A 26,985-nucleotide genomic window follows, 5' to 3' on the forward strand; every position below is an offset into this window, starting at 1 on the left:
GGGCCTGTCCCCTCTTCTTCCACCCTCGAATTCTCGCCCAGTCCGCGCCCCCTCCTCCCTTCCGGCTCCTTCCACCCCGGTCCCGGGGTCCCGCGCCGGGGCTCAGCCGCTCCCCGTCCCCAGGCGCACGCTCCCACTCCCTGCGGTATTTCGACACCCTGGTGTCCCGGCCCGGCCGCGGAGAGCCGCACTTCACCCTCGTGGGCTACGTGGACGACACGCCGTTCGTGCGCTTCGACAGCGACGCCGCGAGCCCCACGATGGAGCCGCGGGCGCCGTGGATGCAGCTGGAGCCGCGCGAGTACCGGGAGCAGCAGACGCGGAACGTCCGGAGGCACGCGCAGACCTTCCGGATCCAACTGCAGACCCTGCTGGGCTACTACAACCAGAGCCGGGACGGTGAGCGAGCCTGGGCCCGGTGGGCGGCCACCGCCTCACCCCCAGCCCGCGCCCCACCCCTACGCTGGGGCCTTTGGAGACCCCTGGGGGGGAAAACCCCTGGAAACCCGATCCGGCTTGGCTTTCAGTTTGGGAGAAACTCAGGATGGCCGGGGCGGGGCTGGGGCTGGGGCTCGGGGCGGGGCGGGGCTTGTGTGGGCGGGGCTGATCTCGGGGGCGGGGCCAGGCCCTCACACCTACCAGAGGATCTGCGGCTGCGACGTGGGGCCCGACGGACGCTTCCTTCGCGGGCACCGAGCCGACGCCTACGACGGCGAGGATTTCATCTCTTTGAACGAGGACCTGAACACCTGGACCGCGGCAGACACCGTGGCTCAGATCACTCGGCGCAAATGGGAGGCAACAGGTGAAACCGAACAAGAGAGAGCCTACCTGGAGAAGGAGTGCGTGAAGAGGCTCCTGAGATACCTGGAGAACGGGAAGGAGGCGCTAAAGCGCGCAGGTATGAGGGGCCACAGGGCGACTCGTTTGTCTTGCCCTGGGTAAGGGGCTCTTGTCTCTGGGGAAGAGCTGGAATCCTGCCTGCCTCTCTCTTGCATGGCAACGAAGAAAACTGGGTTTTCAGATGCAGCATCAGAGTGACTTACCCAGGGGAGGAGGTCAGAGATGGGGTGATGGATCGTGGGTGCCTTTGAAGATAGCGTAAGAAGGGGAGGTGAAAATTTCATTCATTTTTCATTCTTCCTGGGCCACACCATTCTAAGACAAGAACAGGAAGATGGAGGAGGAGGAAGGATGGCATGTATGCACAACCCAGATACTAGTATAAACATCAGGGCTAATCGAATGCTTAGAAAGTTCTAGAATCAGCATGAGCTAATCCAACGGAGCAGGATTACACCTATAATCCTAGCTACCTGGGCAGATGTATTCTGAGGATTATGGTTCCAAGAAAGCCTGGTCAAGAAAGTCTCTGAAACTCTTATCCCCAATTGACCAGCCAAAAATTGGAAGGGGAAAAGTGGCCTGTGGCTCAAGTGGTAGAGTGCTAGCCTTGAGCAAAAAATAAATAAACAAACAAACAAATGTCTTTTTTTTTTTTTTTGGCCAGTCCTGTGGCTTGAGCACTGTCCCTGGCTTCTTTTTGCTCAGGGCTAGCACTCTGCCACTTGAGCCACAACGCCCCTTCTGGCCATTTTCTGTATATGTGGTGCTGGGGAATTGAACCCAGGGCCTCATGTATACGAGGCAAGCACTCTTGCCACTAGGCCATATCCCAGCCCCAAATAAATGTCTTTATTACTGGCTGGGACTGTACTGGGCAATGAGGTGCCGCAAAGTGCAGTCATGAGTCCCTTTTTAGGAGTGCTTTTAAGCAGAAATTTACATCCTTGTTTGCTCAGGGGTGGAAAGTCCCTAACCGTTCTTTACTTGTAAGTGCAAGCCAAGCAGAAAGTTACAGAGTGTAAGTAAGCAAGCACTGAGCATAGGCAACATGACCCCTTTTTGTGATCATTATTTAGGAAAATAAATGAAACAGTGGCTACATATATCTTTAATTGTCAGACTATAAGGAACTAGTCTCATGGGTTTGAGTTACAGAGGCTAAGAGTAAACTGTAAGATAGTGATGTTTAACAAGCCCTATTACAGTAGGATGCCAGCCTTGATTGAAAAAAACTAAAGGTCAGCACCCAGGTCCTGAATTCAAGCCCCCAGAACCATAACACACACACACACACACACACACACACACACACACACACACACACAGAGTGCCTGTCTCTAGATGGAAGTAGGGAAGATTCAAGAAATAACTCCTTGGCTCTGCAGCTGATTGTGGACCTGGGACCTTCTTGGATCTTGTTTTCTGATCCTTACTCAGTGTTGTTAGAGGTCTGATTCCAAGTATGCTGACTTTCTCAATGACCACCAGATCAGAACCAGGAGCACCTATTCTCTTGGTCAGAGACATTGAGTCTCCTACTTTGGATTTGCTCATCCTGATTCTAGAACTTCCCAAAGATTGGATTAGCCCAGATGTCTATGGGTATACTTGTGTCTTGGTTGTACATGCATCCCCCTCCCATTCTCCTTTTCCATGGTCCAAGAAGGATGCATAACTCCTGAATTTTTTTCATCTCTTTTTCTCAGATCCCCCCAAAACACATGTGACCCGCCACCCTATCTCTGACCATGAGGTCACCCTGAGGTGCTGGGCCCTGGGCTTCTACCCTGCGGAGATCACCCTGATGTGGCAGCGGGATGGAGAAGACCAGACCCAGGAAATGGAGCTTGTGGAGACAAGGCCTTCTGGAGATGGAACCTTCCAGAAGTGGGCAGCTATCAGGGTGCCTTCTGGAGAGGAGCAGAGATACACCTGCCAAGTGCAGCATGAGGGGCTGCCTGAGCCCCTCGCCCTGACATGGGGTAAGGAGGAGATGTACACATGGAGCTTATGATCAGAAAAGCAAGAGCCCTTCTGGAAAGTTCATTAGGGTCATGCCTGCGAGCTGGGGATCAGTTTCTCTTCTCTTTCCTCCTCCCTTTCCAGAGCCTACTTCTCAGTACATCATCCTCAGCATGGGAACCACCATTTTCCTGATTCCCTTCGGAGTTGTGGTGGCTGTTGTGTTGTATAGGAGGAAGAAGGCAGGTAGGAAGAAGCAGGGTCTTAGCTTTCCCCTTACTACTCCTTTTAGAAGTGAGCTCTTCTCATAAATAGGAAATGCCACACACACACACATATGCACACACGCATTCACACATACACATGCTCACTGAGCCTAGGGTCATGTGTGCTGATTCTTACTCTAGTGGAAAGAGCATGGAAAATGAAGGACAAACTTATTGCATTAGTGAAGGTGGTGTTTTGGGGGACCTATTCCTATCAGGGAGAGGAGGCCTCTGCTTGAGAAGGACAGTTGGTCCAGTCCCTGCAAATGCCCTTCCCCCCTGATTTCTGATCCTTTCCTGGGTCTGCTGTCAGTTATGAAAACTTTCTTGGAGCCCAATAAATTTCTCATCTTTTTATTTATTTATTATTGCCAGTCCTGGGGCTTGAACTCAGAGCCTGAGCACTGTCCCTGGCTTCTTCTTGCTCAAGGTTAGCACTCTGCCACTTGAGCCATAGCATCACTTCTGGCTTTTTCTGTTTAGTGGTGCTGAGGAATTGAACCCAGGGCTTCATGTATACGAGGCGAGTACCCTTGCCACCAGGCCATATTCCAAGCCCAATTTCTGATCTCTTACAGTTTTTTTTTTTTTCTCACAGGTTAAAAAATGACCAGGGGCTAGGAATATGGTTTAGTGGTTGTTTGCCTAGCATGCATGAAGCCCTGGGTTGGATTCCTCAGCATCACATAGACAGAAAAAGCCAGAAGTGGCGCTGTGGCTTAAGTGGTAGAGTGCTAGCCTTGAGTAAAAGAAGCTCAGGAACAGTGCCTAGGCCCTGAGTTCAAGCCCCAGGACTGGAAAGAAAGAAAGAAAGAAAAAAAGAAAGAAATAATTGTGGGCAAGCATCACTGAGACTTGTGGGGAAGTGTAGATAGAAGCCACCAGGTCATCTAGTCCATACTTCCTCCTTCAATATCTTCTTAGGGCTCTGAGTACATCCTGTTATTCTTTCCACCTCAGGTTCTGACAGTGCCCAGAGCTCAAATGTGTCTCTTACAGCAAGAAGGTAAGACCTTGTAGGACCTGAATTGGAGATACAGAGGGGGACTTAACCCCTCTTCTTCTATGACAAATAGTCACAAATTTAAACTTTTATTGAGTGAAGGGTTGGTCAGAATGTTGCCATTATAGGAACCGCACTGAATTTGCTCATCCCTCTTTTTTTCCTAGTATTAAAGAGCTGCCTGTGTGGGACTGAGTAACACAAATTAGTGCAAGTCTCTGTGGTAACATGAAAATTCCTGCATTGCTGGGCACCAGTGGCTCATGCCTATAATCCTAGCTACTCAGGAGGCTGAGATCTGAGGATCTGGGTTCAGAGCCAGCCCAGGCAGGAATGTCTCATCTCCACTTAACTACCAGACAAACCAAAGTGGTGTTGTGGCTCAAAATGGTGGAGTGCTAGCCTTGAGCTGAAGAGCTCAGGGACTGCTCCCAGGCCCAGAGTTCAAGCCCCAGGACAGGCAAAAATAAATAAATCCTGAATTCTCTTTCGGCAAAGATGTCTGAGTGTGTCTGAATTCCTATAGGCATAGTGTGAAGAAGTGGGGAAACCCGGCCTCCCCTTCCCACCAGGGTCACGGTCCCCACACTGACTTGCCTTCTCCACAAACTTCCTGTTGGAGTAGAGCAGGGCAGGGACATCTGCACCTCCTCACGCTCTATGGTCCACTGGGACACACCTGACTACACTGAAAAGTAAGAATCTGATTGTAAACTTGTTACTGTAAATCCTTAGTGTGAGGGCTTGATGAGTTAGTGTAAGGAAAAGATTCTTAAAATTGGATGGACAAGGGGCTGGGAATGTGGCTTATAGAGTGCTTGCCTAGTGTGCACGAAGCCCTTGGTTTAATTCCTCAGCACCACATAAACAGAAAAAGCCGGAAGTGGCACTGTGGCTCAAGTAGTAAAGTGCTAGCCTTGAGCAAAAGAAGCTCAGGGACAGAACCCAGGCCCTGAGTTCAAGCCCCAGGGACTGGCCACAAGCAAACAAAAAACCTTGCCCCCATGGGACCTGTCATCATGGAGACTTTGACACAAACAGAGCCTTGTCCTGTCTTCAGGACCATGAGCAGCAAAGGCTTCCTGTGGCCAGGCTGTCCTATGCTCAGGCTTCCATGTGGTCATCCATCCCCTTCTTTTGTGTTGATTTCTTGTCTCTCCGTTTCTATGGAGGATTCTGCCTGCTCTTGTTCTTTCAGTGGATGCTGCTCTCATTCCCCTTTGAGGGTCCCCTGGCAGTGGCAGCAATAAGAGGTGTTTTTCCTGTCAAACCTTACACTTTCCCAAAAGGCCTTCCACACAGGAGGCTCTGGAGAATTAAAGGATGAATTTTCACCATGCACTGGTGGCTCACTCCTGTATTGCTGGCTACTCAAGAGGCTGAGATCTGAGGATTGAGGTTCGAAGCCAACCTGAGCAAAAAATTTTGTGAGGTTCTTCGCTCTGGTTAGCCAGTAAGAAGCCAGAAACTGAACTGTGGATAAAGTGTTAGGATGAGCAAAAAAGCCAAGTCAGAGCATGAGGCATGTGACCTGAACAAAAGAAGAGAAAGGCATGGGACTGGGAATATGGCCTAGTGGTAGAGTGCTTGCTTCACATACAGGAAGCCCTGGGTTCGATTCCCCAGCACCACATGTATAGAAAAAGGCAGAAGTGGCACTGTGGCTTAAAACCTAGAGTGTTAGCCTTGAGCAAAAAGAAGCCAGGAACAGTGCTCAGGATCTGAGTTCAAGCCTCAGGACTGGCCAAAAAAAAAAGAAGAGGAAAGCAACTGGTTGGAAGAAAGCTATGAGTTAAGAGAATAAATGACACAAACTAGACCACACTGGGCCCGTCCTGTAGAGCATCCCACCTCAGGGATCCAATGTTAGATGTCCTAGGTTGGGATGGGGTCTCACAAAATGGCAGAACGTGTGGAAGGGGCAGGTGTAAGGTTAGAGTGCAGCCCAAACAAACAAGGCTTCATACTCATCACCTGGGGCTCCTGCAGCTCACAGAGTAGCTGCTAAACCCGTAGGTGCTATGGGGTGATAGTTTGAAGAGCCTGAGAAAAGTTACAGGAATAACAGAATTAGCCAGAATCCATAATGATACTGAGAATTTGGCTCCATTTCATACTGAATCCGGCTAATTTCTGCCATCTCAGCAGCAGTGGGAGAAGGAAATGCTGCCCCACTCACCAAATGTGAACCCACTTCTTCTTGCTACTTGGCACTATCTGCTTCTGTGCTTCATATTACATCCATTAACTTGCTTCAATATGCATGTGCCAGATTTAGAGCCACTTTTGTTCCCCCTGGCCTGCTGGAGAGTTCCCGGCGAGGGCCGCCGCCGGCTCCCGGGGCGCCTGGTGAGCGTGCTCAGAGGTTGGTGGCCGAGCGCTTTGAAGAGCTGGGCGAAGCACCTGCGAAGCGGCCGCGAGGGGCAAGGACAGACGCTGCAACTTGGCTTTTTAATCAGGTCTTTCGAAGGGACCACAGCACCATTATTTTATACATAGCATGTGCTTGAGCTTTGAAGACACTAGAGGGCGCTCTGAACATGCTGAAACCCCAAATGGTATAAGGCGCCAACAGTCCCTGTAGAACTGGACTTAGTCAGAATGCCCTTCACTAGACAGATTGTCTGTGTTCATTAACTGTAACATTTTTTTAAAACTTTATAGCAATAAAAAATGTATCAAAGGGGGCTGGGGATATAGCCTAGTGGCAAGAGTGCCTGCCTCGTATACATGAAGCCCTGGGTTCAATTCCTCAGCACCACATATATAGAAAAAAGCCGGAAGTGGCTCTGTGGCTCAAGAGGTAGAGTGCTAGCCTTGAGCCAAAAGGAGCTACGGACAGTGCTCAGGCCCTGAGTCCACCCCCCAGGACTGGCAAAAAACAAAACAAACAAACAAAAATGTATCAAAATGAACTCCAGGAAATGGAAAAAAGTAACATGAAAAATATATATAATGAAAGATGACATGATTAAAAACTCCACAGGATCTAGTGGTAGAACTTCAGCTGAGTGAGAGCTAAGACACTGAGTTCAAGCCTCAGTACTAGCATACAAAAAAAGCACACAACAGCTGGCCATCAGTGGCACAAGCCTGCAATCCTAGCTACTCGGGATGCTGAGACCTGAGGATTGCAGTTCGAAGCCAGCCAAGGCAGGAACGGCTGTGAAACTATCTCCAATAATCTACTCCAAGAAAAAACAAAAAACAACCCAGAAGTGGAGCTATGGCTTCAGTGTAGAGCACTAGCCTTAGCAAAAGACATTCAGGAACAGCACGTAGTCCCTGAGTTCAAGCCCCAGGAATGGCTCCAAAACCAAGGAAGAAATGATAATAAACATACTCATTTAAGAAATGGTGTAACTCATGGACAGTTGTGTTTTTTTTTTTTAATAACAGTACTGGGATTTGAAGTCAGGGCCTGGGTGCTGTCCCTTGGCTTTTTTTTTTTTTTTTGGTCGTGGAGCTTGAATTCAGGGCCTGAGTGCTATCCCTGAGCTCTTTTACTCAAGGCTAACTCTACCACTTTGAACCATAGTGGCACTCCTGGTATTTTGAGTGGTTAATTGGAGGTTAGAGTCTTACAGGGACTCTTCTGCCTGGGCTGACTTGTAACTGCAGCCCTCAGATGTCAGCATCCTGAGGAGCTAGGATTACAGCTGTGAGCCACCAGCACCAGGCTGACCACTAGCTTTTCATTCAAGGCTGGCCCTCAGTCATCTCAGTCACTGTCACTTCTCTCAGACTTGGCTAGTTAATTGGAGATAAGAGTCTCAGATTGATCTGGCTGGTTCTCTTTGAAGCCGTCTTTCAGATCTTAACTTCCTGAGTAGCTAAGATTACAGCTGTGAGCCACCAGCAAGACTACAATTCTCTATTCTCATTCTTGCACCTAGAACTACTCTTTTTCTTTTCTTTTTTTTTTTGGCCAGTCCTGGGGCTTGGACTCAGGGCCTGAGCACTTCCCTGGCTTCTCTTTGCTCAAGGCTAGCACTCTGCCACTTTCTATATATATGGTGCTGGGGAATTGAACCCAGGGCCTCATGTATACGGGGCAAGCACTCTTGCCACTAGGCCATATCCCCAGCCCTAGAACTACTCTTAATAAAATGTGTTTAGTAAATACATAGGAATTGACCAAATTAAATTTTTTAAAGAGTGGAAGGAAAGTACTGCAAGATGAAAAATGGACAATGTTGAGCATGAATAAGTGACATTTGGGTTGAATTAGGAGCTGGAAAGAGAAGGGGAATGGAGAGGACAGGGAGGGTGAATGGAGGAGGACTAAGACAGGGTTTCATGAAGCAAACCCTGTGGGCGGGGCTATGTTGAGGTGGGGCTGCATGCTGAGCATTCTTCTTTAGCTCCAGTGCTTAGAGGGAGAGAATTCCTATTTGTTTAGCTCCTACCACAGTCTTAGAGCAACCTGCTGAAAGAAGTTTGAAAAATGGAAAATAGTGGGGCTGGGAATATGGCCTACTGGTAAAGTGCTCACCTCATATACATGAAGCCCTTGGTTCGATTCCTCAGCACCACATATATAGAAAAAAGCCAGAAGTGGTGCTGTGGCTCAAGTGGTAAAGTACTAGCCTTGAGCAAAAAGAAGCCAGGAACAGTGCTCAGGCCCTGAGTTCAAGCCCCAGAACTCGCAAAAAACAAAATGAGAAATGGAAAATATAGCTTTGCGCTGATGGTTCATGCCTGAAATCCTAGCTATTCAGGAAGCTGACATCTGAAGATCGCAGTTCAAAGCCAGCCAGGGCAGGAAAGTCCATAAGACTCTTACCTCTAATTAACCACCAGCAAACTGGAAGAAGTGCTGTGGCTCAAGTGGTAGAGCACTGGCCTTGAGCTGAAGAGCTCAGGGACAGTGCCTGGGCCCACAGTTCAAGTCCCAGGACCAACAACAACAAAAAGGAAAAAAAAATGAATTCTATCCTGGCACCAATGGTTCAGCTATAATCTAGCTACTCAGGAGGCTGGGATCTAAGAATCACAGTTCAAAGTCAGGCAGAAAGTTCTGAGACTCCAATCTTCAATTAAACACCAAAATGGTGGAAGAGGAACTGTGGCTCAAGTGGTGGAGGACTAGCTTGTCCTTGAGCACAAAGCTCAGGGACAACACCTAGGTCCTGAGTTCAAGCCCCAAGACTGGCACCAAAAAAAAAAAAAAAAAAAAGAATTCCAACAGTTTGGGGTCCTTCCAAGAAAAGAAGCCCTGTGGCCTGGTTTCTGATTGAAAGGCAATTGTGTGAAATTCCTCAGGACTAGTCCTTACAACCTGGGTATTTTGGATAATGTGTGAAAAAAGAAAAATCAGGTTTTAGGGGCCCCTCACAGGAGGGAGTGAATGAGATTCATGCCCAGAGGCTTTACCCTCCTCACCCCATGGTGGCCAAAAAGAAAGAGGTAAAGAGGAATTGAGGGCTGGGGATATAGCCTAGTGGCAAGAGTGCCTGCCTCGGATACATGAGGCCCTAGGTTCGGTTCCCCAGCACCACATATACAGAAAACGGCCAGAAGCGGCGCTGTGGCTCAAGTGGCAGAGTGCTAGCCTTGAGCGGGAAGAAGCCAGGGACAGTGCTCAGGCCCTGAGTCCAAGGCCCAGGACTGGCCAAAAAAAAAAAAAAAAAGAGGAATTGACCTGGCAGCTTCAAAAGAGGAGGCCTGAGTTTCCACCAGGGCCCCAAAGCCATGCTCAGCAAGCTCAGCTTGACAGGTGTGTGACAGCGACACAAGGCACCACAGAAGAATGTCCAGCCATCCAGACCCTTCTGCCCTCAGAACCTGTGCACTCCCAAGACCGAAGCCAAGAAAGGCAAGAAAGTGGCTAGAAGCTCGTGCCTGGATGCCAGGGAGCCAGGGCTGTACCCCAGGCCCCTCAATACACTGTCCTGCCAGCCCAAGCTATAACCCAGTGGTGCCTTTGGTTGTCACAGTCTCTTCTCTCTCACAACCTCAACTCTATCCCCTAATGCATGAAGTAGGGAGGTACAAAGTTTTCTGAGAGCGTGATTTTCTGCCAGGTACCTGTGGCTCATGTAGGTAATCCGAGCTACTCAGGAGGCTGAGATGTGAGGATCGCAGTGAAGTCCATGAGACTCTCATCTCTAATTAAACACCAGAAAGGTAGAAGTAGAGCAGTGGTTCAGGTGGTGCAGCCCCATACCTGAGGGGGCTGGACCTCAAGGGAAACCACCCTGAGTTCAAGCCCCAGGACCAGCACCAAAACAAAATGTCTCAAGAGGCTGAGGTCTAAGGATCTTGGTTAGAAGTCAGTCTGGGAGACAAATCTGAGAGACTCAACCCAATTAACTAGCAGGAAGCCAGAAGTAGAGGTGTGGCTCAAGTGGTAGAGTGTTAGCTTTGAACAAAAATGCCAAGCAAGAGTACAAGGCTTTGTGTTCAAGTTCTAGTATTGACACACAAAAAAGACAACTGTGGGCTGGGAATGTGGCTTAGCTGTAGAGTGCTTGCCTTGCATGCATGATGCCCTGGGTTTGATTCCTCAGCACCACATAAACAGAAAAAGCCAGAAGTGGTACTGTGGTTCAAGTGGTAGAGTGCTAGCCGTGAGCAAAAGAAGCTCAGGGACATTGCCCAGGCCCTGAGTTCAAGCAAAAACAAAACAAAACAAAACCTGGCCAAAAAAAAATTCGGAGCTTGCTTGGGGCACAGTTAGAATCTCAAAGGCTAAGAATGTGGCTTTTAGTTTCTTGGTACCACATAAACAAACACACAAACAAAAATAAAAATATTCCCAGTCAAGAATGGGGTTTTCGTCTGCAAGGCCAGGGATCTGGCAGGTGCAGGTCAGGCAGGGAGGGGCGGGTTATAGGGCTGGGAGGAGTGGGTTCTGCACGCTTGCTCATGCACTCTGGCCAGGTTTGCGGTTTGCAAGAGAAGCCAGCACCTGGGCTCTGCCTGGCCTGCCGTGCACTCTGGCTAGCCAGGACTGGAGCAGTCCTATCGAAAGAACCTTGGCGTCTACTACGACCACAGCGAGTTCGGCGAGTCATTCTGGTCTGACTTCGAAGTCTGGAACCCTCCATGTCCTCCAACGCACTAGGCTTAAGGGCTTGGACGGGAATTCCCAGGCTCTCATTTTCACTCTGGGCCTAACTCCGAAACTGGGCGGGGCTTACTGTCGGGGCGGAGTCGTGGGCGTGGCTAGAGGCAGGCGGGACGCATGGGAGGGCGGGGGGGCGTGTGGGCGTGGCTTGCGTTGAGTGGGCTGTGCCTGGTGAGGGTTGGCTGCAGGCTCAGCCCTGTGGCTGAGATATAAAGATATCCATTCAAAATCAGCACGGGCAGGAATATACATGAGATTCCTATCTCCAACTAACCAGGAAAAAAACAAAAATAAAACAAAAAACAGGGCTGGGAATATGGCCGAGTGGCAAGAGTGCTTGCCTCATACACCTGAAGCCCTGGGTTCGATTTCCCCAGCACCACATATATAGAAAATGGCCAGAAGTGGCGCTGTGGCTCAAGTGGCAGAGTGCTAGCCTTGAGCAAAAAAGAAGCCAGGGACAGTGCTCAGGCCCTGAGTCCAAGGCCCAGGATTGGCCAAAATTAAAAATCTTGGGGCTGGGGATATGGCCTAGTGGCAAGAGTGCCTGCCTCATATGCATGAGGCCCTGGGTTCGATTCCCCTAGCACCACATATACAGAAAATGGCCAGAAGTGGCGCTGTGGCTCAAGTGGCAGAGTGCTAGCCTTGAGCAAAAAGAAGCCAGGGACAGTGCTCAGGCCCAGAGTCCAAGCCCCAGGACTGGCCAAAAAAAACCAAAAACCACATGTGGAGCTATGGCTCAAGTGGTAGAGCACCAGCCTTGAGCAAAAAAGTTGAGGAACAGCACCCAGGCCCTGAGTTCAAGTCCTGGAAAACACACACACACACACACACACACACACACACACACACAGAGTCTGAGAGCCTCATCTCCAATTAACCAGTAGGACATCAGAAATGGAGTTGTTGCTCAAGTGGTGGAGCACCAGTCTTGAGCAAATAATCAAGAGCATGAGGCCCTGAGTTCAAGTTCTAGTACCAACAAACTAAAAATAAAGTAAAATAAAGTTTTTTCCAAGTCAGGTGTGATGTCTTACACCTTTAATTCCAACATATGGGCGTTTGAAACAGAAGAGTCCAAAGTTCAAGGCCAGCCTAAGCTATAGAGCTATATCATGTCTCAAAAACTTCTCCTAAGATTGTGAGATATGAGGATTGCAATTCAAAGCCAGTCTGGGCAGGAAAGTCTGTGATGCTTTTATCTCCAGTTAACACCCCCAAAAGCAGAGAGAGGAGCTGAGGCTCTGCTTCAAGTGGTAGAGTGCTAGCCCTGAGGACAAAAGCTCAGGGAGAATGCCTAAGCCATGAGTTCAAGCCCCAGGACCAGCACAAAACAAGAACAAACACCACACACACACACACACACACACCCCAAAAGCACCCAAACCAAAAGAAACTAAAAACTAGTATTTCTCCTAACATGTACTTATTAGTTATTAATATTCTAAACAAGCATCGTAAACACTTATTTTGTCTAACATATTGAATACTGACAGAATCCACATGATACAAATGGCCTTGGGGTCCCCAGGATGTGTGAGTGTGCAGAGGTCCTGGAAGTGAAGGCCAGGAGAACAGCTGACTTGGCCCCGGGCCAGGAACCCACAAGAGGCTGGGACAGAGGGCTGGAGCCAGAGGACAGGGATGGGGTAAAGGCCCCGGTGCCCCAGCCTAGAACTCAGGGTCTCTGGGTCGGGAAGTGCAGCACTGGGGATCACCAGTCTCCTACCCTTGTTGGCGGCTTCTACCTGGACACTGGGGATGCGGCCCCACTTGTAGCTTCTACTAGAGGAGCCCACCCCACAGAGCCACCTGACCCAGACTCACCCCAGATTCTGAGGCTGGGGGCCTGGCGCCCTGAACCTACTGCTGCTGCTGTCAAGTGTGGTGGCAGTGACCCAGACCTGGGTGTGTGTGTGCAGGGTTGGGAGATCTGTGTGGGAGGAATGAGAGGAAGGGGACTGTGGGGGGGACAGGGCGGGGGAGGGGACAGTGTCTTTGCTCCCCCTACCTGCCTTTGCTCTACTAATCCTGGCACAGCTTCTGCCAGGAGATGAATGGACTCCCCTGCTCTACCATGACCATTCCACTAAGTGGACTCACTCCCTGACAGTTAATTTCAGCTCATTTGGCGGGAAGGGGAAGAGAGCAAGGAGGGATGGAGGTCCCACAATCCCTTTTCAAAGTCAATCCCAATAGCCTAAGGCCCACCCACTAATTTCTACATCTCAGAGGTTCTGTTCACTGCCTTGAGGACCAAGCCATTTTTAATTTTTATTTTGTATTTATGTCCCTGGCTTTTTGCTCAAGGCTAGCACTCTGGCACTTGAGCCACAGCTCCACTTCTGGCCATTTTCTGTATATGTGGTGCTGGGGGATTGAACCCAGGACCTCTTGTATACAAACAAGGCCAGCCCAAGGACCAAGCCTTTAAAATTTGGGTCTTAAGGAACACTTTTCAACCTTACTACACCAGTCAGATGAGAGAGGATCATAAAAGACAGTGTGAAGAGGGAGCAATACACAAGATGCACCAATGCCAAGAAACTGGGCAAAAAAAAAAGATGTATTTCATCAGAAATGAAAATCTGGAGAAGCGACGCGCTGGGATGAAGATGGAAGAATTCCAGGCTTCAGAGGAAACTTCTTTTGTGGTTGACGAAGTGAGCAACATTGTCAAAGAGGCCATTGAAAGTGCCATTGGTGGTAATGCCTACCAGCACAGCACAGTCAATCAGTGGACTACAAATGTTGTAGAGCAAACCTTAAGCCAACTCACCGAGCTGGGGAACTCATTCAAATACATCTTGACCTGTGTAATTATGCATAAGAATGGCGCTGGATTACACACAGCAAGTTCCTGCTTCTGGGACAGCTCCACTGACAGGAGCTGCACCGTGCATTGGGAGAACAAGACCTTTGGGCTGTCCATCTGTCCCCCACGCCCAGCCTTGGGCCTCCTATGTCACGTTCTACCCCATCTTCTAACCAAAAGGTGTGATTCAGTGAACACCTTCCTCCTCTTTGCGTGTGTTGTGGCACTCTTCAAACATGTAGAGAAATAAACCAAATGACTGTCCTGTTATGCAAACTGCACCCTGTGGCTGGGAATATGGCCTAGTCGCAAGAGTGCTTGCCTCACATACATGAAGCCCTGGGTTCGATTCCCCAGCACCACACATATAGAAAACAGCCAGAAGTGGCGCTGTGGCTCAAGTGGCAGAGTGCTAGCCTTGAGCAAAAAGAAGCCAGGGACAGTGCTCAGGCTCTGAGTCCAAGGCCCAGGACTGGCCAAAAAGACAAAACCGAACAAACAAACAAAAAAAAAACTGTACCCTTTTAAGTCAGTCAATAGTTCTCTGTAGTAGCCAGCAGCCTGTCTTGCCAAGTCTTAGCTCTATATTTCTTTTCAAAGGTGCTAAAAACTGAAATCTGCTAGTGGGAAACTTTCTCTCCTTTCTGAAAAGATTCAAGTACACTAATTTTCCATACTTTATACTTTTGTTAGAATAATAAATTTTTCAAATTAAAAAAAAAGAAAACCTGTCTCACTACCCCGCACACACTGTTTTAAAGAAATGTACGTTAAGCATACCTGGCCAGGAAAGTCCCTGAGACTGATTTCCAAATACCTACCAAAAGGCTGGAAATGGAGCTGTGGGGGAGTGCTAACTGTGAGCTGAAGATTTCAGAGACAGCACCTGGGCCCAGAGTTCAAGCCCCACGATTGACAAAAAAGTAAAAAAAAAATTTTTTTAAAGATCACTTTATTTGGGCTGGGAATATGGCCTAGTGGTAGAGTGCCTGCTTCACATACATGAAGCCCTGAAATCGATCCCTTAGCACCACATATACAGAAAAAGCCAGAAGTGGTGCTGTGGCTGAAGTGGTAGGGTGCTAGCCTTGACCAAAAAGAAGCCAGGGACAGTGCTCAGGCTCTGAGTTCAAGCCCCAGGATTGGCAAAAAAAAAAAATTGCAATTACAGAGTACAATTTATAACTGAGAGAAACAGTAAGCACACAGAAAGGCCCACTAAGGACATCAAGACACTTGGAAATGGCATGTGTGCACTCACATATACACACACACAAAGAACAAGAAGAAACCAGGGTGATCCTGTCAGTATCAGTGCCATGACTAGTGCCACCATGGTCTCCAGGGGCTGATGTGCAGATATGAATATCATAAGCAGTAGGGATAAAGAAGAGCCATCACTACTGTCAATCTGCCAGAATGGGATAACAGAGCCAACAACCTTCCCAACACCATCAACTTCAGGATCCTGGGAGAAATAGGGCCAAGTCATTAAAAGAAAAACAAAAGGCCAGGTGCCAGTGGCTCAGGCCTGTAATCCTAGCTACTCAGGAGGCTGAGATCTGGGAATCACAGTGCAAAGCCAGCAGGGGCAGGAAGTCTACCAGACCCTTATCTCCAATTAACCACCAGAAAACTGGAAGTGGTGCTGTGGCTCAAGAGGTAGAGCTCAGGGACAGCGCCCAGGAACAGTGCTCAAGCCAGAGTTCAAGTCCCATGACCAACAAAAAGAAAGAAAAAGAAAACCAAAAAAGCCAGAGTGACCCCAAGGACCATGTTTGCTGGGTGGTAGGAGTTGCAAACATATGGGAAAAGACAGGGATGAAACCAGATCCATCTGAAGAGCCAGGCCACAGCCTAATCCACATTCCAGGAGCCTAGGATGGAGTTCCCAGCAAGGGGCCTGGGTCCTGCTCTCAGGGCTCATGAAGAGCATGCAAGAATGCTACTTCCATAGCAATGAGTCTGAGAGGAGAAGGGGAATGAGGGTCCCCTGCTGAGCCTGAGGTTTCACACTCAGCACAGCTAGCAGAGAGGCTGGCTAGGCTCCAACCACAGCAGCACAGCAGTCCCTCTCTTCTGGGACCAGCCAGATATTGTGTGTATATTACCCAATTGGCCACTGGTGTAGAGAAGGGCATATACTTGGCATACCTCAACAGCTGTCTTTTTGTTTCACTTTTGAGAAAATAATATTGAATCAGCTGAGTGTCAGTGGCTCACACTTGTAATCCTGAAGAGACTGAAATCTGAGGATTATGGCTTGAAGCCATCTTAGGGAGACAAATCTGAGAAATCAACAATTAACCAACAATTACCCATCAAAAAGTCAGAAGCAAGTTGTGATCCTAGCTACTGAAGAGACTGAGAGGTGAGGATTGAAGTTCAAAGAACAAGTAAAGACATGAGTTTTTTTTTGTTTGTTTGTTTTTTGCCAGTCCTGGGCCTTGGACTCAGGGCCTGAGCACTGTCCCTGGCTTCTTTATGCTCAAGGCTAGCACTCTGCCACTTGAGCCACAGTGCCACTTCTGGCCATTTTCTGTATATGTGGTGCTGGGGAATTGAACCCAGGGCCTCATGTATACGAGGCAAGCACTCTTGCCACTAGGCCATATCCCCAGCCCCTGTCAAGTATTTCTTTTCTTTTCTTTTTTTGTTTTCTGCCAGTGTTGGGGCTTGAACTCAGGACGAGTACTGTCCCAGGCTTCTTTTTGCTCAAGGCTACCACTCTACGACTTGAACCACAGTGCCACTTCTGGATTTTTCTATATATGTGGTACTGAGGAATCGAACCCAGGGCTTCATGTATATGGAGGGAATACTTTACCACTAGGCCATATTCCCAGCCCCAAGTCAAGTATTTCTTGTTAGGTTTTTAAAGTAGGTAGCAGGTAAAGGAGAACACCACACGGTATTCAGGCAGGAAAGAAAGTTTATTACTGAACTGCTGGCCTGTGGCCAAGATGATCCATGGCCGCTGGAGAGAAGGGAGAGAGAGAGAGAGGGACCCCCACCCAACCCTGCCTTATATCTAGGGCAGGGGCAAGGGGTGTGGCCAGGTGGATTAGGATGTGACCTCAGGGAAAGGGGAGGTAATTGCTTCCAGGTCTGCAGGTTACCTATGGAGACAATGAGGTGGGGGCATCTACATGGAGCCCTCAGGGAGAGGACCTTACATTCCAGCCTTTTAATAGTTATGTATAAGGGGGCTGGGGATATGGCCTAGTGGCAAGAGAGCTTGCCTCCCATACATGAAGCCCTAGGTTCGATTCCCCAGCACCACATATACAGAAAACGGCCAGAAGGGGCGCTGTGGCTCAGGTGGCAGAGTGCAGGCCTTGAGCTGGAAGAAGCCAGGGATGGTGCTCAGGCCCTGAGTCCAAGGCCCAGGACTGGCAAAAAAGAATAGTTATGAAAAAGGGCCAAGACTCTCTCTGGCTGCTTCCTGCTGGCAAGGGGTGTCGGCATTAGGGGTAAAAGGCAGAAATGTGGCCCCTCCTGGAGAAGGTGAGCAGCAGGGTCCCTTGGTGGTAGATGCCAGTCCTTGAATGAAGCCTGGAAGAAGTCTCATGAGGCAGGGGCTGGACAAAAAAAATATTAGGGCAAAAGAAAGGGTTTAGGGCACACAGTTAAAAATTGGATGACTTGGATAGTTCTTTTTTTTGGGGGGGGTGCGGGGGGGCTAGTCCTGGGGCTTGGACTCAGGGCCTGAGCACTGTCCCTGGCTGCTTCTTGCTCAAGGCTAGCACTCTGCCACTTGAGCCACAGTGCCACTTCTGGCCATTTTCTGTATATGTGTGCTGGGGAATCGAACCTAGGGCCTCATGTATACGAGGCAGGCACTCTTGCCACTAGGCCATATCCCCAGCCCCTAGATAGTTCTTATACTCAGGTATGGACATTAGATGGACAAGCTACTATCTCTTGATCCCCGGCTGATTAATTTTGAAAGGGCGAGACAAAGAGACTCTATTTAGGATGTGACATAATTCTCCTCTTACTCCTTTCCATGATCCTTGTTCCCTGAACTGGCTGAGTCCCAGGGGTCTAAGTGCTTGTTGCTGGGATGGCTTGCCCCCATTGGCATTCACGGGGTTTGAACTCAGGGCCTGGGCACTGTCCCTGAGCACTTCTGCTTGAGGCTAGCACTCTGCCACTTGAGCCACAACATCACTTCTGGCTGTTTTCTCTATATGTGCTGCTGGGGAATCGAAACCAGGGATTCATGTATACGAGGCAAGCACTCTTGACACTAGGCCATATTCCCAGCCCCTAAAGTTTTTTTTTATTAATTAAATTTTATTCACAAAGTGATGTACAGAAGGGGTACAGTTACATAATAAGCTAGTGAGTATATTTTTTGTCATATTTATTACACCCTCACCCATTTTTATTTCTATTGTTGTTGTTGTTGTTGATGGAGGACTTGAACTCAGGGCCTGGGTGCTAGCCCTGTGCCTTTCCACTAACAGCTAGCACGTGGAGTCACAGCCCCACCTCCGGTTACCTGGTGATTAATTGGAGATGAGTGTCAGGGACTTCTTGCCCAGGCTGCCTTGGAATCTCTATCCTCACCTTTAAGCATCCTGAGTAGCTAGGATTACAAGACATGAGGCACCTGCTTTCCGGGCAGTTTCGTGTGTAACGTGGTGAATACCGACAGATAGAATACACACGGGGCAAACAACTTTGGGGCCCACAGGAATGTTGTGTGTGCAGAGATCATGGAAGCAAACCCATTGAGACCCCTGAACTGATCCCCGGGACAGGAACGCAGAAAATTCTGGTACAGGGTGCTGGAGCGGGAGGACAGGGATCAGGCCAAGCCCGGGTTCCCCCGGCACAGATCTCAGGGTCTCAGACCCAGAGGCGGCTCTGGGTGCGGAAGCTCAGCGCTGGGGATTCCCGGCCTCCCCAGTTTCACTTCTTCTCCAACCTGTGTCGGCGGCTTCTGCCCGGACACTGGTGACGCGGCCCCGCTTCTCGCTTCCATTGGCTGCCACGGTCTGGAGCAGCCAATCAGTGTCACTGGGGTTCCGGGTTCTAAAGTCCCCGCGCAGCTGACGGGACTCAGGTTCTGCCCAGATTGAGAGGCTGGGGTGATGGCGCCCCGGTCCGTCCTGCTGCTGCTGTCGGGGGCCCTGGCGCTGACCGGGACCTGGGCGGGTGAGTCTGGGAACAGCAGGAGAGCGAAGTCTGCAGGGCAGAGCGAGAGGGGAGGGGGGGGGAGGGTGGGCAGCACCCTGAAGCCGCGTCCCCGTCTCCTCCGCCCGCACCGTCCTGGGGTCCCCTCTCCTGGGCGCCGCCGGGGTCATCCCACCGCCCCCTTTTCATCTTCCGAGTCCCGGCCCTTCCGCCGAGCGGTCCTGGCCCCGGGTCTCATCCCCCCCCCCCTCCCCGCAGGTCCCCACTCCCTGCTGTATTTCCACACCTCCGTGTCTCGGCCGGGCCGCGGGGAGCCCCGCTTCATCGCCGTCGGCTACGTGGACGACACGCCGTTCGTGGGGTTCGACAGCGACGCCGCGAACCCCAGGATGGAGCCGCGGGCGCTGTGGATGGAGCAGGAGCCGGGCGAGTACTGGGAGAGGAACACGCGGATCTGCAAGAGCCACGCACAGGTTGACAGAGAGAACCTGAAGACTGCGCTCCGCTACTACAACCAGAGCGGGGACGGTGAGTGACCCGGGCCGGAGGTCACGACCCCTCCTCGACCTCCCCGCCCACCAGCCCGAGCCCCCGGGGTCTCAGGACTGAGGGTCACCCAAGGCTGGGAGCTGCGGGGGGACCGGCATCCCGGGAAAGAGCCGCGGGGTCGGGGCCGGGTTCATCCGGGTTTAGGCCGAAGTCCCCACGGCGTGGGGCTGACCGTGGGGGCGGGGCAGGTCCTCACACCATCCAGAGAATGTCCGGCTGCGAAGTGGGTCCAGACGGTCATCTCCTCCGCGGGTACTATCAGCACGCCTACGACGGCAAGGACTACATCGCCCTGAACGAGGACCTGAGCTCCTGGACCGCGGAGGACATGGCGGCTCAGATCACCAAGCGCAAGTGGGAGAGGACCGGGGTGACTGAGCAAAAGAGGGCCTACGTGCAGGACACGTGCGTGGAGTGGCTGCACAGATACCTGGGACACGGCAAGGAGACACTGCTGCGCACAGGTACCAGGGGCCGGGGTCTTCCATCTCCTGTGACTGTCCCCCACCAGTCCACAACTAGAGAGGAGAATGGGACGCACCCCAGCACACCCTCCCTCTGGTACAGAGGGCAGTGCGCCCTCCTGCCTTTCACGTATGGAGTTTGAGTGGCTGTGAGCTCCATCTTCACCTCAGGACAGTAAGGGGAGACACTTTGCTGTTCTCCATGCACGGAGGGGAAGTCTGTCCCTGAAACAAATGTCCAGCAGGTCCCTTCCACTCTCGCGGTGGCCCTGGGCACCACCAGGAGCTCCCAGCATTTGTCCTCAAACAGGACCCTGTGTGGCTAGAAGTCTCCTCCAGGATTTTTAGAGAAAATCTGTTGTCTCTAGCCAGGACAGAGACAGAGTGACTCTTGAGAGGCTGGGGGCTTTGGGTCATGGGTCATCTCAACCTCACTCTACAGTTTTGCAAAGTTTAGGAGATTATTCTAGACACCTACTTGCAGAGGCTGGGAATATGGCCTGGTGGCAAGAGTGCTTTGCCTTGTATACAGGAAGCCTTGGGTTCGATTCTCCAGCACCACATATACAGAAAAAGTCCAGAAGTAGCACTGTGTCTCAAGTGGCAGAGTGCTAGCCTTGAGCAAAAAGAAGCCAGGAACAGTGCTCAGGCCCTGAGTTCAAGGACTGGAGAAAAAAAAGGAAACCTACTTCCAGGCTGTATCAGCCATCCTTGCCCCCCTCCCTCTTGATGTGCTGTCAGTATTTAGTCTGGTCACCAGAGCTGGCAAAGTGCCCCTTGGGAGGCAAGGAGATCAATCTGAATTTCTGGGTTCTTCTCAGATCCCCCAAAGGCACGTGTGACCCACCACCCCACCTCTGACCATGAGGTCACCCTGAGGTGCTGGGCCCTGGGCTTCTACCCTGCGGAGATCACCCTGACCTGGCAGCGGGATGGAGAAGACCAGACCCAGGAAATGGAGCTTGTGGACACCAGGCCTGCAGGAGATGGAACCTTCCAGAAGTGGGCAGCTATCAGGGTGCCTTCTGGAGAGGAGCAGAGATACAACTGCCAAGTGCAGCATGAGGGGCTGCCTGAGCCCCTCGCCCTGACGTGGGGTGAGCAAGGGCTGAGGGCACAGAGCTTGTGGTCAGAGAAACAGGAGGCATCTGGGGCCCTGAGCAGGTAAGCACTGAGAGCTGGGGTCACACCCCTCATCATCCTTTCCCTTCTCTTCCCAGAGCCTCCTGCTCAGCCTGCCATTTCTATCATCGGACTTGTCATCGGCCTGGCAGTTCTGGTTATTCTAGCTGCTGTGGGGGGTTTTATGCTGTGGAGGAAGAGGAATGAAGGTAGGCAGGTGGAGCTCTGAATTCCCGGACCACTGGAGGGGTTTCAGGCTCCAGGTAGCAATGTGCCCTGCACACATAACGGGAAGCTGCTCCACCCTCAGGGCCTTCCCCAGCCTGACAGCTCCTGTCCTGCAGTCACCTGGAAAGTGGAAGTCACAAACTCCCCTCCTGAGGGTGGTGAGAGGAAGCACATGCCAGCACTCAGGGCCACAGGGAAGGTCCCCACTGAGGCAGAATCCAGGAGGTCCTGGGGTCTCTCTTCCCAGCAGTGGTGCTCATTGCTCCCCATGCTCCTTGGTTGTGTAGTCATATTTCTGGAAAGTCCTCAGGAGCTCAAGGCATGGGATTCATTCAGGTCCTGGTGTCATTTCCTGTACCCCACCTCTCACAGGTCCTTTCTCCTTACAGGTGAGAAAAGAGAAGGCTATGACAAGGCTGCAAGTGAGTATCACAGGGGAGGGGAGGGAGGTGACCTTTGTTGTGGTGCAGAGAGCTGTGGAGCTCATCCACCCAGAATTCCTCTAGTGCCGCCTGTGGGCTCTAACCAGTTCCTCTCCCACCACAGGAGACGACAGTGACCAGGGCTCTGATGCTTCCCTCAGAACAGAAAAAGGTGACAATCTGGGGCCCCTAGGTGGGGGCAGGGCTGGGGTACAAGGAAGGCTGTGTTATGGTTGTAGGGCCCATGGATTTGGGGGTTAGGTGGCTGCTCAGAATGTGTCTCTCACAGTAACTGATCTGAATTGTTCTCCTTGTCTTTTCTCCTGTAGTGTGAACGGCTGCTTTGTGTGGCACTGAGAGGAATAACATTTGTTCCTGCCTCTCCTCCTCCTTCTTGGACACCATGAGCTCCTGACTTCTCTTCCTTCACCTGAGATCTGAACATGTGCAGGTGTCTGTGTCCTGTCAGCATCCTGTGAGGAAATGAGGAGCCCAGCCCAGCCCTGAGCACCGACCCTCCCCACACTGGGCTGGGTGTCTTTCTCCATCCACCTGCTGCCCAGCAGAGGAGGAGCCAGGGCGTCCCCATCCCTGACTGCACTTTAGGTTGCTCTGAGCAGCAGCTCCTCACTTCCCCATCGATAAAGAAAATGTGGATGTGGGTCTGTTTTTTCAATTGTTGTCATGAGATAGGGTTGAAGAGTAAATATATCAAAGGATGATTTCTAAAACTTGAGATAGAAAATAAAACACAGATGTTTCAGAATCATGACGTTTGCTGGGCTGAGTGTTTTGTTGGTGGGGACAGGGTTGCCTGTGATCAGCGGAGTGTGGATATTATTGTGTTTGGAGCTTTGATGGTCACGTTGTCAGTCCTTACCTGGGTTGTCTTTTGTGCTCCTTAGTCATGTCCCTTTTCTAGAACCTTCTCCCTGAGAACTTGTGATCACAGACCTGAGAGATTCCCAGGGCTTTTTGTCTAGGATACAGCACAGATTGCCCAGGTGAGATTCAGGTCAGGCCAGAGTCCTATATTCATGCTTTGCTCCCAAGTTATTCCCCTTCTTGTCATCCTGCATGGGGTCCTCTCGCCCTTCGGGGTGTCCCTCTGACAGCAGCAGGAGATGTTTTCCTGTCACTGCCTCCCACAGCACAAGGCAGCCTGCACGGGTGAGTGTGGAGTGGAGCAAGGCAGTTTGAGGCCGCTTCCTTTCCTTGGAGCACTGCTTCCTGGACAGTGGTTCTGTCCTTTCCCCAGTGCTCTTCAGGGAGCCCGCTGTGGGAAGAGCAGAGAGCTGGGACCTCAGGGTTCTCCTGTGAGCTCCCTTCCTGATCCTCTCCACCTTCCCTCGACCTGCCCTGAGCTCTGGCTAGTGCCAGCTCTGCTCCAACCCCAGTTCCTGCATTGAAAAGCAGAGTGAGGTGGAGACTGTGGTGCTGATCTTTATGGACTGATAGGACCTGGGAAGTTAGTAGAGCTCCTGTCCCCTAGTGTCTGTCAGGGCATTTCTAGGAGAATTGGGTACTGAGCACTCTACCTAGTGTGTTGTGGATTCGAGTGTGAACAGAATTCTATGGGGGCTGGGGATATAGCCTAGTGGCAAGAGTGCCTGCCTCGGATACACGAGGCCCTAGGTTCGATTCCCCAGCACCACATATACAGAAAACGGCCAGAAGCGGCACTGTGGCTCAAGTGGCAGAGTGCTAGCCTTGAGCGGGAAGAAGCCAGGGACAGTGCTCAGGCCCTGAGTCCAAGGCCCAGGACTGGCCAAAAAAAAAAAAAAAAAAAGAATTCTATGGAACAGTGTAACTAGGGGCCCAATTTTGTGTGGGGTTCTTTGGGTGTTGTGTTTTTCTCTGGTCCCTGACTGTGACTGCCCTGCTCTGCCTCCTGCTGCCATGAGGGGCGCTGTGCCTCCAGCTCTGCCCTGCCCTTTCTGCCAACCCTGAGCAAACACATGGTTAGGCCCTGCACAAAACGACATAGACATCCAGGCACAGGGAGCAAAGAAAACCTTATTGCCGGCATAGGGACTGGCAAGGCTCTTTCTTACAAGAAAAGAAACACTTGCCATTTTCTGAGGGGTCTAGTTATAATCTAGAGGTGGGCCAAGGAGGCAGAGGGCTTGGTATGGACATGTAGTCCAGGGACTTCATCATGGAGGGATGGGATTTATCCCATCTGCCCTAATGGTAGATGAGGGGTCTGCGGCTGCCCACACTAAAGGTCACTTTAAGGGGTCTTGTTACCTTATGTGGTGGTAACTGCTCCAAGGCAGTGCCAGCTCAAGTGAAGGGGAACAGTCCCGTTATTTGCTGCCTGAACCAATTGGCCCTGTGAATGACCTCTCTGGGGAGTTGCCTGCCTGGTTCTGGGAAAGGAGCTGAAGCTCTCAGAAAGGAGGCCATTGGGCTGACACACACCCTTCTGCCTAACTTCTTCCTCCAAATCCAAATTAATATGAGAATCCCCTGCCAGAGACTGGGTGATTGCACTCTCTGATTACTGAACAGTGTAGTTCCTTTTATTTCCCTTCTTGTCCAGTCCTGTGGTTTGAACTCAGGGCCTAGGCACTGTCCTGGGCTTCTTTGCTGAAGGCTGGCACTCTACCACTTGGCCCCAGCATCACTAGTGGGATTTTTTGTTCATGTGGTACTGAGGAATAGAACTCAGGACTTTATGCATGCTATGCGATACTCTTCCATTAAGCCTCATTCCCAGCCCAACAGTGTTCTTAAGACATTGGCATCTGTTTGCAGATGCAGGAAAGTCATCGTTGTGGAGCATGTGTTCTGGTGAGGAGAGGCCGGTGCTGGCTAACCAAGAGAGTAAGGAAGGAACATGTCATGCAGGAGGAAGGCAGTGCCACAGCACAGGTGACAGTGTGGGTGTAGGGACAGGGAAGATGACTGTGGTTCTAGGTGTTCACCACCACCTTGGAGGGAAGTGTTGACAGATCTGATGGAATTTGCTAAGTGGATATCTAGGGTAAGTTTAAATGAACCATCCCCTTGTGTAAACCTCAATGCTTCATCTTCTCTGTTTCTGCTGATAGCCAGGAGGACTCTGGGATTTGCTGAGTAGATTTCTTTGAGATGAGTTCTGAAGAAAAGATTCTTACTTGAGGAATTTAGTTTCGCCAGTTCTGGGGTTTGAACTCGAGGCCTAGGTATTGTCCCTGAGCTTCATTTGCTCAAAGCTAGCCTTCACTAATTGAGTCATAGCCCCACTTCCAGCCTTTTCTGTTATGTGGTACTGAGGAATGGAACCCAAGGCTTCATGCATGCTAGGCAAGCACTCTACCACTAAGCCACATTCCCAGCCTAAAAAAAAATTTGATGGGTGCCCATCTGGGGTTTGAATGCAGGACCTGGGTGCTGTCGCTGAGCTTGTTCTTGGTCAAGGCTAGTGTTGGGCCAGTTGAGCCACCCCTGGAAATCCTGCATAGTGTTGGACACAAAGAGGCTTTGAAGTTCGCAACATTTGATTACAATAAACACAGGATGAGGTTGATTAACATAGGAATGTACTCCAGTGGACATAGCAAGGCGCAGACATAGCAAAAGACATAGCAAAGCAATTCCGGATAGTGGCTGTGAACAAATGTCCTTGCATCTAGCATATCCTGGTGATAACAGCACAGCCATAGGTCAGAATGAATTTAGCTGCAAGTTTGGCTCCCCACACTTCCAGCCTTTTCTGTTTATGTGGTATGGAGGAATGGAACCCAAGGCTTCATGCATGCTAGGCAAGCACTCTACCACTAAGCCACATTCCTAGCCTAAGGAATTTTTTGATGTGTGCCAATCTGGGGTTTGAATGCAGGACCTGGGAGCTGTTGCTGAGCTTGTTCTTGGTCAAGGCTAGTGTTGGGCCACTTGAGCCACCGCTGGAATTCCTGCTTTGGGGAAATCCCACAGCCTTTCCTGTCAGTGCTGGCTTCAAACCATGATCAGAAGATGGCAGCCTCCTGAGTAGCCAGGAGTCCAGGCATGATCCACCAGTGTCTGCTTTGATGGTGTTTTTCTGTCTTGTTATTTTTTTTGGTCCTTGGGCTTGAGCCCCAGGTCTGGGCCCTGTCCATGAGCATTTTTATTGAAGGATAGCACTCTACCAGGTTCAGCCCCAGCACCACTTCCAGCATGAGCCACTGGTGATCAGCTGACTTTTTTTTTATAACTCTCAATCAAGATGGAGTACAGGGTAAGTATAAAAATTTCCCAGAGTATGGTTTTAATTCTTCCACGACTGTAGCTTCCACATTTGACCACTCGATGTTAATATGAGTCTAGCTGCTTTGTTGTTGGTTGTCACTGTCATATTAGAATCATGTAAATAACTACTTAAGCTTGGTGCTGTTGTTTCCTGCCTGTTACCATAGCTACTCAGGAGACTGAGAACTGAGAATCACCCTTCAAATCCAGCCCATACAGAAAAGCCCATGAGACTCTTTATCTTCCTTTGAACACCCAAAAATGGAAGTAGAACTGGGGCTCAAAGGGTAGAGCACAAGCCTTGAGCAAAAACTTTCATGGCTGGTATCATGGAACTGAGTTCAAGAACTAGAATAAACCCCCAAAAGACCTAAGAAGAAAGGAAGATGGCAACTTTTTTTACTTTTTTACTTTTTTACTTGGTCAGACTTTGGTCTGTGTGGATTTTGTGACTAGGAGGATAGTTAAAGGCCAAAGCCTTCTAAAATCTTTTTAACGTTGTCACCTTGCTTACACCAGTAGGGTACCAGCCTACAAAAGCCAGAGTACTCAGTGTAAGCAACCAGGGACTATTGGGAGATTTCAAATGTCTTTAACCAGTCTGTGTAGGAATTTGCAGGCAACCCAGCAGGAGGTGTGAAAATCTATCCGGGGGACTCTAAGAGATGCCACTCCAACCTTGCCCAGATCCAACCCATCTCTCCTGCCTGTCTCCATTACACATGACTAATGAAGCCTGCTGATTCAGGATGGAAGACACAGCCACCTCAGATCTGCTGAAGCTGATTGTCCTGACCCTTTGCCCTCTTGATTGTTATTCATTTGTGTTCTCTACCACCTGCCAGTAAGGTTAAATGACATGCTTTGATTTGA

At 50.4% G+C, this 26,985-nt stretch overlaps 3 protein-coding genes across 5 annotated transcripts in view; all 3 read left to right on the forward strand.

Annotated features, from left to right (window-relative positions):
* The window catches only part of LOC125352794 (saoe class I histocompatibility antigen, A alpha chain-like), a 62,898-nt gene that overhangs the window by 298 nt on the left and 35,615 nt on the right, over positions 1 to 26,985 (forward strand). For 2 of the 3 annotated variants that reach the window (XM_048348167.1, XM_048348165.1), the window contains exons 2-5: positions 124 to 399; positions 626 to 901; positions 2,553 to 2,828; positions 2,953 to 3,054. In XM_048348167.1, coding sequence (XP_048204124.1) covers positions 124 to 399; positions 626 to 901; positions 2,553 to 2,828; positions 2,953 to 3,054 — 930 coding nt within the window. Of the gene's footprint in view, positions 1 to 123; positions 400 to 625; positions 902 to 2,552; positions 2,829 to 2,952; positions 3,055 to 4,034; positions 4,081 to 4,244; positions 4,400 to 26,985 lie in introns of those variants that run through there. The other variant, XM_048348166.1, reaches the window with a different exon arrangement.
* On the forward strand, positions 13,768 to 14,036 carry LOC125352828 (dynein light chain Tctex-type 1-like). Its single transcript, XM_048348211.1, is given in 2 exon segments — positions 13,768 to 13,962; positions 13,965 to 14,036. Coding segments are annotated over 2 exon segments (267 nt in total).
* Positions 18,998 to 22,666, forward strand: LOC125352790 (class I histocompatibility antigen, Gogo-B*0101 alpha chain-like). Its single transcript, XM_048348161.1, has 8 exons — positions 18,998 to 19,133; positions 19,371 to 19,640; positions 19,850 to 20,125; positions 20,947 to 21,222; positions 21,346 to 21,456; positions 21,865 to 21,897; positions 22,022 to 22,069; positions 22,227 to 22,666. Exons 1-8 carry the CDS (start codon positions 19,070 to 19,072, stop codon positions 22,229 to 22,231), a joined length of 1,083 nt encoding a protein of 360 aa, XP_048204118.1. The 5' UTR covers positions 18,998 to 19,069; the 3' UTR covers positions 22,232 to 22,666.

This window comes from Perognathus longimembris, chromosome 6 (assembly GCF_023159225.1).
Source record: "Perognathus longimembris pacificus isolate PPM17 chromosome 6, ASM2315922v1, whole genome shotgun sequence".
Lineage (NCBI taxonomy): Eukaryota > Metazoa > Chordata > Mammalia > Rodentia > Heteromyidae > Perognathus > Perognathus longimembris.